Genomic DNA, 14,316 nt, shown 5'->3' with positions numbered 1-14,316 from the left:
GGGTGAGCCAGGAAGGAAACTTGAGACTGCATTCAGATAGCCTGTGTGAAGTTATGGAGGCAGGAGGTAGAGATCATGTATGATGAAGACTAAGTAGACCATTTTGGCTAGAATTTAGAGGGAAAACAATGTGAAATAAGTTTAAAATGATAGGTTGAAGCTAGACTGTGAAGGATTTTAAATGCTAAATATAGGAGTTTCTATTTTATTCTTGAAACAAGAGGGGGCCACTGAAGCTTCTTGAGTAGAAGAGTCAGATAATCAGAGGCCTTTTACTTATCACCCACTAGACACCCCCCACTTAGATGTTCTTTGAACCTCAAGCTCAACAAGTCAAAAGTGATCTTGTTATCCTTCTCCCTAAACTTGCTCCTCTTTCTAACTTCCCTGTGTCATTAGTGACATTACTTTTTCCCTAGTCATGTTCACAACCTTGTCGGAATCTTTGATGCTTCCATTCTCTTTCCATACGTCCAACCAATTGCCATATTCTATTAATTCTATCTTTCTCATGGTATAGAAGAGAAAGTGCTGGTCTTAAAAAGATTTAGGTTTGAATCCCATCTCTGACATTTACTGTTTGTGTGATGATCCTGGGCAAGTTGCTTAAGCTCTGTAAGCCTCAGTTTCCTTATTTGTAAAATGGAAATAATAATACCTTTAGTACCTACAATATAGGGTCATTGTGAGGCTCAAATGCAGTAATGTATATAGAGTATTTTGCAAACTTTAAAGGGCCTAATAAATATAAACTATTATTATTATAGTCAGTTCTGCTATAATAATTGTTTTGAAAACTTTATATATTAGGGAACAATTTGAGTATAACACAAATTTTGAATTTAATTATACATTATTTCATTATTGAGAAACAACTGTATTTAGCTGAACCAAGCAAAAAATGCACACATCTCAAACATCTATTAATTTTCTCAGTTCACCTCATGTGTTACCCTGCTAGCTTGTATAACATGACTTCACAATAACTAACAAGTTTCAACCCTCCTCACACCCACCTCCACAAATAGACTTAAAGGTTTTCATGCTAAAGTGCCGTTTGTTGTTCAGTTATTTCAGTCATGCCCCACTCTTTGTGACTCCATTTGGAGTTTTCTTGGCAAAGATACTGGAGTGGGTTGCCAATTCCTTCTCTAGCTCATTTTATAGATGAGGAACTAAGGCAAACAGGGTTAAGTGACTTGCCCAGGGTCACATGGCTTAAAAGTGTCTGAGGCCAGATTTGAACTTAGGAAGATGAGTCTTTCTGACTTCAGGCCCAGCATTATTGTTTATCTTCTGGTGTAATAGGACCTTTGGGTGGAGAAGGGCTGGTCTACTCCTCCTCCCTTTCCCACCTTACATCATGAACAGGCCTCTGGGGCTGGAGTTTCAGTCCTCTGAGACTGCCTTTTTTGGCCCCCAGTGATGGGCCTTGGTAACAGGTTAGACATGGTGAGGAGTGAGAGAAAATGAGGAATAGAGGATGTGATACCTAGGTTGTGAGCCTGGGTGATTAGGAGGATAATGCTACCCTTAATAGTTACAGGGAAGGTTTTTTGGGGAAGTTTTTACAAAGAAGTTTTTTGGGGAAAGATAATGAGTTCTGTTTTGGATATGTTGAGTTAAAAACATCTATGAGATTTCCATAGTTTAAGTCCAGTTTGAGTTATCCAGTAGACAGATGTGAAAGGTCACAATCAGTCAGTCAACACTTAAAAATGCCTACTGTGTGCTAAATTCTGGAGATATAAGAGACAAAAGACAATCACTATCCTCAAGGAGCTCAAAATCTAATGGGGGAGACAAGAACAAACAAATATATGGAAACAAACTTCATACAAGATGAATAAGAAATAATTAAGAGAGGGAAGAGCTAGAATTAAGAGGGATTGGGAAAGATAGGATTTTAGTTGGGATTTAAAGGAAGCCAGGGAAGTCAGTAGGTAGAATTGAGGAGGCAGAGCATTCTAGGCGTGGGTGATAGCTAGAGAAAATGCCTGGAACCAAGAGTTGGAATGTCTTGTTCATGGAACAGCCAGGAGGCCAGCATCATTGGGTCAAAGAGTATGTGTTAGGGAATGAGGTGTAATAAGACTGGAAAGGTTAGAGGGAGCTAGGTCACAAAGGCTTTGAATGCCAACCAGAATTTTTTATTTGATCCTGGAGGTAATAGGGAGCTGCTGGGGTTCATTGAGTATGGGAGTGATGTGGTCAGAGCTGTGCTTTAGGAAAATCATTTTGGGGTCTGAATGAGGATGAACTGAAGTAGAGAAAGACTTGGGGCAGGCAAACCCATCAGCAGGTTATTATCCAGGTGTGAGATGATGACGGCCTGCACCAGAGTGATGGCAGTATGAAAGGAGAGGGGGGCATATTTGAGAGATGTTGCAAAGATGAAATCAATAGGCCTTGGCAATAGATTTGATATGAGAGGTGAGAGAAGGGAAGTGATGGAGGCAATGACTGTAGATATTTTTCCCAAGGAGTTTAGCTATAAAAAGGGAAGATAGATATGGGATAATAGTTGGGGATGGATGGATCAAGTGAGGATTTTTTTGAGAATGGGAGAGATGTAGGCAGTAGGGAAGCAGCCAGTAAACAGAGAGATTAAAAATAAGTGAGAGTGGGAATGATAGAGGAGACAATCTGCTGGATGTAATGGGATCACTTGTGCTTGTAGAGGAGTGTACCCTGGCAAGAAGGGCTATCTCTTCTTATGAGATAGGCCATTTCTTCTTGAGGAGATAGTGGCAGAAGGCATGTGACTGACATGGGATGAGGAGGAGGGGAGAAGAGGAAGCTTGCAGTGAATGGCCTCAATTTTTTTCAATAAAAATATGAGGCAAAACTGTTCAACTGAGAGGGTGTGGAGAGAGCCATGGGAAGCTTGAACAGGGATGAAAAGGTTTAGAAGAGCCACTGTACTGAGTGGGATAGTGAATTAATTCAGAAGGTATGAATAGATTGCCTAACAGCAGTTCCTCTTCATTTCTGTTCAGACGTTCTTGGCTTGAAATTCCTACTCTGGATCCTATTTTCCAACTTCTATCTGATTCCCAACCTAGCCTAACTTCTGGTTTCCATTTGCACTTTGGACCCTTGCCCTTTTTTTCCTCAGGAGGTGGTTTCCCCCCAGAACCTTTGATGGGCTTGCTTTCACAGTTTTTTTCTTGATGCCTTCCCAAAAGATTGACAGTGACCAAAAGTAGGGCAACTGGGGTCAGGGGAAAGGATTAATTTTTAGAATGATCGGTTTATTCACCTATGAAAAAATAACCCGTGGCTACATTTATATTTACCTGACAATTTTCCATGTCATGGCTTTAGTTGCAGCTTAAATTGTGGCTCCCCATCCAAGATCTTCCTGGTCTACCTGTTGAAAAGCCTGTTTCACAATGGGGAGAGCTAATGTAACTTTTGGAGTACTGGCTCCAGTATATCCAGGCAACCCAGAAGAGGTTTGTGGAGTTCTTTGTAGGCAGAGGCTTTGTCTATGATTTAGTCTGCCCGTTGTGAGTAAGGGGTCATGAGGTATCCTTTACCCACTTGTACCTAGTCTTGCTGATTTCTGTATCCTGCCCTTTGGCTGATCGATTATTGACCCTATAGATTAAATTGCCATGATATTGGACATCCCATATACTTAGCAACCCTTGTGAATTTTTTGGATTCAGTTCCAACCCAGGGAAAATGAGTACTCCAGAAATTACATGCCTCTCTGTTGGTAGTTGAAGCAGTTCTTGGGTGCTCACTTAGGCACCCAAGGTGCCTTTTCATGAGCCATAAGATTTCTGTGGTCAAACTATTTCTAAAATCTTCTATCTCTTCCGGCCTTGGCTATTGTATGATGCAGTAGTTCAACCCCTGTGGTCCAATTAAAGAAACGTTCCTAAGGACTCAGCTTGGCTCTAGCTTACCCTCCTCCCCATGTCCCAGTAATGATAGTTGGTTTAACTGCCACAAGTTTCTTGTCCCTCTAGTCCGTCTTTGCAGTAATGCTGGAGTAAGTTGCCTGAAGTCATAAAATTCAGGTAGTGTGTGGGATTTGGGGAAAGTCAAATTCTGTTACCGGTATTGCTATACTCGTTGCTTAGAACAGAGGTGTCAAATATGGGGTCTATTATACTCCTGAGTGTGGCCTTTGTTTAAACCGTATCTCTTTTACTTACTACCCCTGTAAACCTGGGCAGGTCACTTAACATTTCTCTGCCAGTCAGTCAGTTAATAAACATTTATAAAGTGCCTGCTATGTTCCAGGAGCTGTGCAAAGTGCTAGGGATACAAAGAAAGGCAAAAGATAGTCCCTGCCCTCAAGGAACTCACAATCTAATGGGGGAGACAACATGAAAATAATTATGCACAAACAAGATAGTTACAGAATCAATAGTAAATAATCAACTGAAGGAAGACACTAGAATTAATAGGGCTTGGGAAAGGCTTCCTGTAGTAGGTACGATTTTAGCTGGGACATGAAGGAAGCAGGGAAGCCAGGAGGCAGAGATGAGTACTCCAGCCATGATGGGCAGCCAGAGGGATGCTCTGAGGAAGAAGATGTGTCACTGAGTGGCAGAGTTCCCCGGGGAGTGGGGGTGCAAACAGTGTGAGGGCTAAGAAGACTGGAAAGGTAGGGGAAAGGAGGGCGTCAGGTTATGAAAAGCTTTGCATGGCAAGCAGAAGAGGATTTTATATTTGATCATGGAGGTAATGGGAAGCCTCTGGAGTTGATTGAGGCGGGGGATGAAGGATACAGACTTGTGCTTTAGTAAGATTACTTTGAGAGCTGAGTAGAAGATGGACTGGAGGGTTGAAAAACTTGTGGCAGTGAAACCACCTATCAGGTTGTTGCTTCACTTCCAGAGTCTATAGTCACCACATATTCAGGCTCACCTATGCTTTTTTATTAGGATTGAATATTCTGTATTTGTCAATAGAATGATATAAATGCTAGTGATATTAGTGTGGGTCAATTTTATTTTGTGTTAATTTTTTTTTAACATAAAGCATTAAGAAAGAATGGATTTTCTAAGAAAGAGAAAAATGAGTGAAGTTTGGGTTGGTTCCTTTAAAAGAAGCTTTCTACTAAATGCTATATACTGCAACAAGGAACATTTGAACAACAGAACAACTAACTGTAAACTTGTGCAGCTACCTAAGAAGGCCAGGTGTATCTGCAGGGGAAGCATGTTTACTGTGCATCAATGGACAAAAACCTTCTTAAAAGTTAATGTACATATGGACAATTTTTTCTATCAATTGAGATTTCTAAGACATGTCACTTCCAGTAATTGTAACTTATTTGAGCTGAGATAAAAATGTGTCTGAATCCAATTTCTTAAAATACATGAATGCAATTAAAAGTTCAACTGGACTTCAGTACAGTACAGTGTGTGTTATTTTGTGTATGACAGGCAACCCAAAGTTATATTGATGAATGTCCTGGGAACGGAGTTAGGAAGAAAATACATAAAGACCCTCCCTCTAACTGAGGCTAATTTGTGTGAAACTGACAACATGCAATCAAATCAACTTCCTTCATCATCTGTTGACAGCCTAGAAACTTGTCAAAAGCTAGAGCCTCACGAGAGCCCTTTTTTATCTGAAAGGTATGTTTAGTGGTTAATTTTACTCAACACAATTATTGTATTTACTCATAAAACTCCTTTTTCTCCCACAGATGTTTAACTCTCCTCAATGACAGTTGATAACCCAGGGTGGGGAAATCAGTCAGTGATGTCACCCTGGTGGGAGTATAATTTTCTTACTGTTTATTTGCATGGATTTCAGATGCAACAGTTCCCTGACTATTTAAAATTTCAAAAGCCATTTGACTAGCATAATATACATGATTTGCTATTGGACAATATAAAGTATTTGATAGTATAGAAGCAATGATTGAAATATGAATCTAAAGTTCCTTTTGAATCATTCACTAGGAAAGGAGAAACTTGAACTCAGACATGGACAGGGACTTTGGGATGTAGTAGCAAAGTACAAATAATGGGTGGGAAAGGGAGGAGCAGAGGGAAAAGATCTATGAGCAAATGTTAGAACTTTGCCCATTTATCTGCTCTTTCTTAAGAATATCCAAAGCCTTCTCTTTATACCTTTGTGCTTTTAGACTACAAATTTTGCAGTTTTCATCTGGGTTAAAAATTGATTTTGCTAGCTAAGTAATTCAAAGGAAAATTCTGATTTGCATTTCTGTTAGTTAAATCTAATTACATTAATGAATACTTATTTACTCCCTTCCCTTATTTTTTGGATTTACTTTTGGCATCTGATATCTCTAAAAAAGCTTTTTGTTACAATATCTAATTCACTTTTGGCATTCTTAGCTTTCTATCTGTTTAAAGTTTGGGGAAATTTTTTTTCAGTTTGCCTTTATTTTCTTCAGCTGAATTTTCATAGACAATTTGAATTTTGAATTTTTAAAAATTGAGTCCCTTTAGAAGTATGTTGAACTTTGTATTGGGGCAAAAAAGAACAGTGTATTGGGTTTTAGTGGTATCATCCTGGTTACCTGGTTGAATATTTATATTGGAGGATATCAGGAATGTCCTCTTTCTTTCTAGTTGATTGGTCAAGTGCTGATCAACAGAATTTTTCCTGTAAAAGTCTTACATTAAATTACTTGGTCAAAGTATTCCGGCTTTTAATTGTCTTGCTTCTCCCTTTTGTATTTTATTTTATTTTAACTTCCTATGAGAAAATTCTTTGTAGATATCAAAAAGAGTTAAAAAAAAAGGATGACTTTATTGCTTCATTTAGGTCTTAAAAAATACAGTTATAATAGAAAGAACTCTGCTTTAGGAGTAACAAAACCAATGTTCTCTTCCTGACTGTCATTTATTTGCTATGCAACTTTGAAAAGGTCTTGCAACATCTCTCAGTCTCAGTTTCTTCATGTGTAATGTGAGAATTACCCCATCTCGTAAGGCTCTTGAGATCAGTTGAGATAATGTATCTAAAGGTGCTTTATAAACTATTAAATACTATGTAAATGAGAGTTAAGATTTTGATATAAATTATTAACAGGAAATATGATTTCAAATTGAAAACAATTCAGATTACATCAGTACACCTTTTTTTTTATCTGTTGAGAAAATATACTACTATTGTGAGTCATATTTTAGAGAGATTAAACGGACTTCAGAGTTGAAAGGAAAACTTAAAAGAGTTAATTTAATGACAACACTTACCCAAATAATAAATCCCACCTACAACATCTACAAGAGGCCATCTAGCCTTTGCTGGAAAACTTCTAGTGATAGAAAACTCACTAATCTTGTCTACCATACCTCCCCACCCCCAAAAAGTCCGTTTCATTTTTTTTGAAAGCTCTTAATTCTTGTTTTTTCCTATACAACTTAAAATTTAAAATTGATGTATTTCATTTTAACATCATCTTTATTTTTGAATCTGTCTTTCCCCAGTCTCCTACCTAGTGTTCCATTTCTTCTAACAACAACACAATTTTAAGAGAATTTGTAAAAAGAAAGCAGTTCAGCAAATTAACCAACACGTCAACTGAGGTTGACAGCATATTCAGTGTTTCACAGTCTTAGTTACCTAAGGGAGAGGAAGGTACATTTTCTCATCCTTTCTTAGGGGACATTGCTTATTAAGCCTTTTGATCTACAATTGCTCAGTCTTAGATTTTTTTGTTCTTTCCATTTACATTGTTGTAGTCATTATGCATTGTTTTCTTGGTTCTGCTTATTTTACTCTTTAGAATGTAAATCTTTCTATGCGTCTCCGAATTTTTTGTTCATTATTTCGTATAGTACAGTAATGTTGTATTAACTGTTGCATGCCTTGCAAGTGTCTCATTTTTTTCCAATATTAGACTCAGGCTAGCCTGAGTCAGGCCCAGCCTAGAATAATAGTGTACCTGAATGTGTTTAGTTATTCTTAAATCAATTGACATTTATTTTGTTTCTAATAGCATAAAAAATGTTGCTTCTTTCTGTTTTTGACCTTCGTGGGGTTTAAGCATAGTAGTGACATCTCTTGCTTAGAGGATATGAACATTTTAGCATTTCAAATTGTTTTCCAGAGTGGTTGGACTAATTTACAGCAGCACCAATAATGCATTAGTGGGCCTGAATTTCTATAACTCCTCCTACATTACAGCTTTCCATTTTTAAAAATAATTTTTTACCTATTTAATAACTATGAGACGAAGCCTCAGAGTTGTTTTCATTTCATTTCTCTTATTAGTGATTTGGAGTAATCTTTCATATGGTGAATAATAATTTGTAGTTCTTTTGAGAACTATTTATTCATATCTTTTGACTACTGGGGAATGGCTCTTGGTTTAAAATAACTATCAGTTCCTTATATATCTTAAATATTAGTTAGTCAGTCAAGTAGTATTAGTAAACACTATATGCCCAGTACTCTGCTAGTCCTTGGGAATATGAAAACAAGTAGAAAGAAGCACACTCTCTACCCTCAAGAAGTTTACATTCTATTGAGAGTGGGAGGAAAGATAACACATAAAAGGAACTGAAAAGGAGAGAAGTAGAAGTTCCAAGTGCAGCCTGGAGAGATGTAGCAAGCCTGGATGCACAAGAATATTCCATTACATTCATATACCACAACTTGTTTAACCATTCCCCATAGGAAGACATGCCCCTTAGTTTCCAATTTTTGTCTATCATGAAAAAATTGCTGTAAATATTTTTGTACATATCAAACCTTTTTGTCTTTCTTTTATTTCCGTAAGTTACAGGCCCTAGTAGTGGTATAACTAGTTCAAACAATATGTATTGATTTGGTGATTTGGGGGATATAGTTCCAAATCGCTTTCCAGAATGGCTGGAACAATTGACAGCGCTATCAATGTTCACCATCTGTTTTTCCACAGCTCCTGCAGCATTTGTTATTTTCTTCTTCTTTTATCTTTGTTAGTCTTATAGGTGTGAAGTAGAACCTCGATTTGCATCTCTATAATTATTAATTATGCAGACCATTTTTTCTTATGATTGTTGGCAACTTAGATTTCTTCCTTTGAAATTGTCTAACTTGTGTATAAAAAGTCACATCATAAATAAATTAGAGGAACAAGGAAGAAATTATCTTTCAGATATATGGAGAAGGGAAACGCTGATGGATCAATAAGTGATACTATCACATAAGATAAAATGGACAATTTTGATGATATAAATTAAAAAAGTTCTGAAGAAACAAGTCTAATGTAATAAAAATTAGAAGGGAAAATAGGTGACTGGGAAGAATCTTTGCAACAAGTCTCTCTGATAAAAGGTATCATTTCTCAGGTATATAAGGAAGAGATTAAAATTTACAAGAGTAAAAACACTCTCCAATAGATAAGTGGTCAAAAGCCACGAACAGGAAATTTTCAAAGCCAGCCTGTTATATTTCACAATTTTGGGGTTTTATATAGATGAGTAGTACTAAAATAGAAATGCAGGATATACTGGAAAACATAGGTGTCAAATTTGGTCTATAGACTTTTGGCTAAACCAGATTAATATGTAATTGGAAAATCTTTAACAAAATCAGTAAAACATAGATGTTAATTTGTGGTTTTCTAAGCCAATATGCTGCTCACAGGGATCATTTGTATTTGATACCACTACTTCTTATAGAAAACATATAGGAAGTGCAGATACTTCTCTTTAGATAGGTATAAAAGCTTCCAAGGGGGTACTTCTGTAAGGTCAAACTGAGCATGATTTCTAGTATTTGTCAGGTTCATTTAAAAAAAAATTTATAATTTTAAAATAGCTTTTCACTAAGAAAGCAAATTCTAATATACTAAGCTACATAGATATGAACGAATTATTTTTGAAAATGTTTCTATATGGTAAAAGCAATGAAGATTTAAAGAATTACTTAAAAACAGCTCTTTGCATTATTTTTAGTTCCTAGGCAAGCAATGTTAATTGATTATTTTAGTGAAAGGAGTTCAAATTGCTGTCTTAAATTTCATTAATATAATTTTACAGATTTTCAGTAGAGGGAGCCCAAAGCTTTAAAATAGAAAGTGAAGGGTTTTCATATTTTATTTTCTCTCTGTTGACTTTATAATTGGTTTCCATCTTTGTGTGAGTTAATTTGCTTTTTATTCTTTTAGAACAGATTATTAGCAAAAGTATGGAAAATGTTCCTGGTTTTTTAAAGAATATTTCTTAACTTTTACTTAAAATAATTTCCTACCGGTATGTTTCTAGTTATAAATTTTAGTCTGATTGATAAACTACACTGTTTCATTTTGAGAAAGCAAAACTCAACCCACAATTAGTCAAAGACCAAAAAAAGACAGCAATCTTATTATATTAAAATATCATAAAAAGAGAGAGTTCTAGCCCCTAGAGGATATAGTTAGGTCTGGTTTTTAGTCTCTTAATCTGGAATTACATAGCTCTCCATAACATTGAGGTTACAAATATATACAATGGATTTTCACACTGAAAATGAAATTCTTGCAGTGGAAATTTATACAATTAATGAAAGTCAATAGTTAGGCAGGGCTTGTTTTTTATACTTTATATTATTTTATTATTCAGTGAGGTCTAATTAACCTCTAAACCTTACTTCTCAATGCCTTTACTTGGTTCTCCAGGAGAACTTAATGGGCAAGTGATTCATTAATGGAAGTAGGGGAGAGTGAGGCCAAAATAGTGGCTCTGCCAATTGCTATTAAAAAATAGTTCTTAGGCTGATAGACATTGCATAGGATTATGTATTTAGTGTTGGAAAGTCAGTCAACCCATAAAATCTAGGGTGAGGCTGACAAGCAATTGGCTGGAATCAGCCATCATGAGAACCATGGTTGATATCTTCTTATATGGAATGGTATCCTTAACCTGTGCCCCTCAGTCTTCTGCCCTGGTGTCCCTGATGTGTACTGTTACTCAGCCGTGACTCATTGCATAAGCTGGTACCTCAGTATTCTGTTACTACTATACTGAGGCTTACAGGAAAGCCACTTTTTGCTGAAGCAGACCTGGTCTAAGACCAAATCCTTATATACCTTGCTTGTTATTTCCCAGACCAACTGAACACCTAAACCTGAGACTCCATTCCCCTCACCTCTAGTATCAGCATCTTAGTCACTATACCCTCACACTTCAAATATTTAAGTCATCTAATGAGGACCAAATACTCAGATATTAAACTTTTTTGCGCTAAAGATTTCCTATAGGAAAGGCCACTGACAACAGGCCCAGTTTTCCTTCTTCCCTAGTGCTTAGAAGAGAACAAAGTTGCTCTTTGTCATTCTGAGGACTCTTGAGGGTCCTAGCCCCGATCAAAAGGTACTATTCTGTGGCTAGAAAGCTTCTGTATCTTCTTCTCCTAATCCTCATAATGTGGATTTTGACTGAGCGAAAACGAGCCCTCTCCTCTGCTACTACTTCCCATTTCCTCACCCCTAAAATCTCAGCCTTATCCCAGTCCAGCTGTTGTTTGTCCTTCCGTTGTATACTCCGCAATATTCATTCTATTATTTAATAAACTTTCCTTCATCATTGGCATCTTCCTCTTGTGTTTTTCTGTCTTCTAGCACTTATGAAGACCTAACTCACCCCTGAAGATATTTGCTTGTCTGGCCATTCTCCTCAGTCACGAATATACCTTTCCTCATGTTCCCTGACACATTGGACTTAGAGGAGGAATAGGCATATTTTTTGCTCTCCTCTGCTGCTTCCAGATCATCATTACTCAGCAACCTGTTCTCCTTTGAAGTTCACTCTTTTCAGATATGTCACCCCGTATAGATCTTGGTGGCAATTCTCTTCTGGCTCCTTTTCTCTCCTTTTGCAAGGTGTTTAGCCACACACTGAATAGTTTTACCCTTCACCTCAACCACCAGCCACAGGTATTCCACTTCCATCATCAAAAACTCTGAAATTTTGCTGTATTATCACAGCCTCCTATCATTCCATATCTCTCTACGTCTCACACCTCCTAAATAAATTCTTTGTTCTTGTTATTACTTGCAGTCTTTTTATCCTTCAGTCCTCTCCCATGCTATCTATCATCCTGCACAGTCTTTACTTTTCTTCCTCTCCAGTCTGACCTTACAGTTAGCTCAACTTTGCACTGGCTTTTATTCTCATTCCCTTTGTCCCTTGTCCTGTCACCACTCATGTGTTGCCAAATTCCAACTTTGCATTTCTTATTGTCTACTTGTTTCATTCCTACTTCTGGCTACTAAATGGTGCTGGAAGTCAAGGGAAGAAGCATTGGAAAAAATCCATATAAACAGATAACTATAGATCACCACATTCTATGTGAGCTCTCACAGCTACAAGGCAATTCTTTACTCTTCCCTAATTAACTATTTTGTCATAAAACCTGATAAAACCATCTCAGCAGATGGACTAAACCAGGTTGAGGGTAACCAACAGGCCTGTTGGTGAGTCAAGGGGGATGTCTACCCCAAGCATGTGAAAACTTCCAACAGAATGGGAAGATAAGAACAATTTATTCCAATGGCCATGAAGGTGGCTAAAGCAGGCTCTGGTGAGTCCTTAGAGATCAGTCAGTCACTGAAGATGCTGAGGTCATCCATCGCATTCCTGGCCATTGCCAGTCATCTTTATTTTTGCCCTGCCATTGGACTTTAATAATTTTAGAAGAGAGAGTGAGGCTGGTGACTTTTTGCAACTCACTTAAATTCAATTCATGCAAAAGTCAAGACATTGGTTCTCTTTGAAAATGTAGGATGAGGGGCAGCTAGGTGGTGCAGGGATAGAGCACCCACCCTGGAGTCAGGAGGACCTGAGTTCAAATCTGGCCTCAGACACCTGATACTAGCTGTGTGACCCTGGACATGTCACTTAACCCCATTGCCTAGCAAAAAAAAAAAAGAAAGAAAAAAAAAGAAAGAAAGAAAACGAAGGATGAACAACAACAATTGACTATTTAGCAAATTCTTTTCAGCAGCTTTTCTAAACCTTCTCTCTGCAAACCTCCCATATCACCTTTCCTTCTCGGACTCTCTGTCTCTCTCTCTCTTTTCCTTTCTCTCCCTCTCCTTTTCATCAAAGAATTGTACTTCACTCTGTAATAAAAAAAAAGAGGTCAATCACCATGAGTTCTCTCTTCTCACATCTTCATCTCAAAACCCACTAAAATCATCTCCTGTTTTTTTCCTTCTTTAATTTCTGGTGATGAAGTGCCTTCTCTGTGCCAACACCAATCCCTCTATTTTTACCTTTGTTCCTCATTCCTTTCTTTCTCCTGTTGTACTTTATCCCCAAGTCATTCCCTTTCCCCCAACCTTAAATTTTTCTCTATATACTACTTAACTCTGTATTGTCTAAAAACTTGCCCAGACCACTTTCATTATTTAAAAACCAATCACATGACCCCATTTCAACATTGCTCTCAAAATTGCAGTATATATTTGTTCCCATTTACAGTCAAAAACCTAGGTGGGAAGTTTGCCTATACTTGTTGATTTTATGTTCTCTCCTCTCACTTCTTAGCCCCCCAAAGTTAGGTGCATGACCTGATAACTTAAATGAAATTGCTCTTTTCAAAGTTATGAACAATATCTTAGTTATAAAATACAATGACCTTTTCTCAATTCTCATCCTTCTTGACTTTTGGGGAGTACTTGACCTGTTAGATTGCTCTCTCCTCCTAGATACTTGAACCTCTCTGGGTTTTCATGACACTCTTCTCTCTTGGTTCTGCTCCTATTTGTCTGCTTGCTTCTTTGCTAGATGGTCATCTGTGTCCTGTCTCCTAAATGTGTATGTATTCCAAGGAGCTGACCTTGCCTCTCTTTTATTTTATCTTTGTACACTCAGGGATCTTATCACTTCCCTTGGGTGCAGTTATCACCTGTATGCAGATGACTCCCAGATTTATTTATTTAGCTCTAGTCTCTCTCTTAAGTTTCAGTTCCTCATCACCAACTGCTTTCACCAACAGTATGTCTTATAGGTATCTCAAACCCAACATGTAAACCAGAACTCATTATCCTTCCACCCAGACTTACTCTTTTTCCTAAGCTCCTTATTTTTTTTGAGGCTACCACCTTCTTTTCAGTCACCGAGACTGCAACCTGAGAGTTGTAATCCTTGACTCTTCACTCTTTTTTTTGCCCCTCCTCATCCATTTAGTCACCAAGTCTTATCAATTCTCCCTTAACATCTGTTGCATCAGATTCCATTCTTTCCACTCATAGCATAAGTATCTTAATTCAGTCCCTTATTGTTTCTCACCTAGACTATATAATTGATTTCCCCATCTAGACTTTATCCCCAGTTGACATAGTACATAGATAACTGTACTTGGAATTAGGAAGACCTGGGTTCAAATGCTGTTTCAGAC

The 14,316-nt window shown here is 37.5% G+C and overlaps 1 protein-coding gene across 5 annotated transcripts in view; it reads left to right on the top strand.

Annotated features, from left to right (window-relative positions):
- SENP7 (SUMO specific peptidase 7) overlaps positions 1 to 14,316 on the top strand; it is a 158,889-nt gene that overhangs the window by 52,773 nt on the left and 91,800 nt on the right. For 4 of the 5 annotated variants that reach the window (XM_020999860.2, XM_020999856.2, XM_078146664.1 and 1 more), the window contains one exon: positions 5,409 to 5,603. The exons of the other annotated variant lie outside the window; for it this stretch is intronic. In XM_020999860.2, the coding sequence (XP_020855519.1) occupies positions 5,409 to 5,603 (195 nt within the window). The remainder of the gene's footprint in view (positions 1 to 5,408; positions 5,604 to 14,316) is intronic. 5 annotated transcript variants of the gene reach the window in all.

Source organism: Phascolarctos cinereus, unplaced genomic scaffold (assembly GCF_003287225.1).
Source record: "Phascolarctos cinereus isolate Bilbo 61053 unplaced genomic scaffold, phaCin_HiC Scaffold_726;HRSCAF=1367, whole genome shotgun sequence".
Taxonomy (NCBI): Eukaryota; Metazoa; Chordata; class Mammalia; order Diprotodontia; family Phascolarctidae; genus Phascolarctos; species Phascolarctos cinereus.
This window is presented reverse-complemented; position numbering and strand designations above follow the sequence as displayed.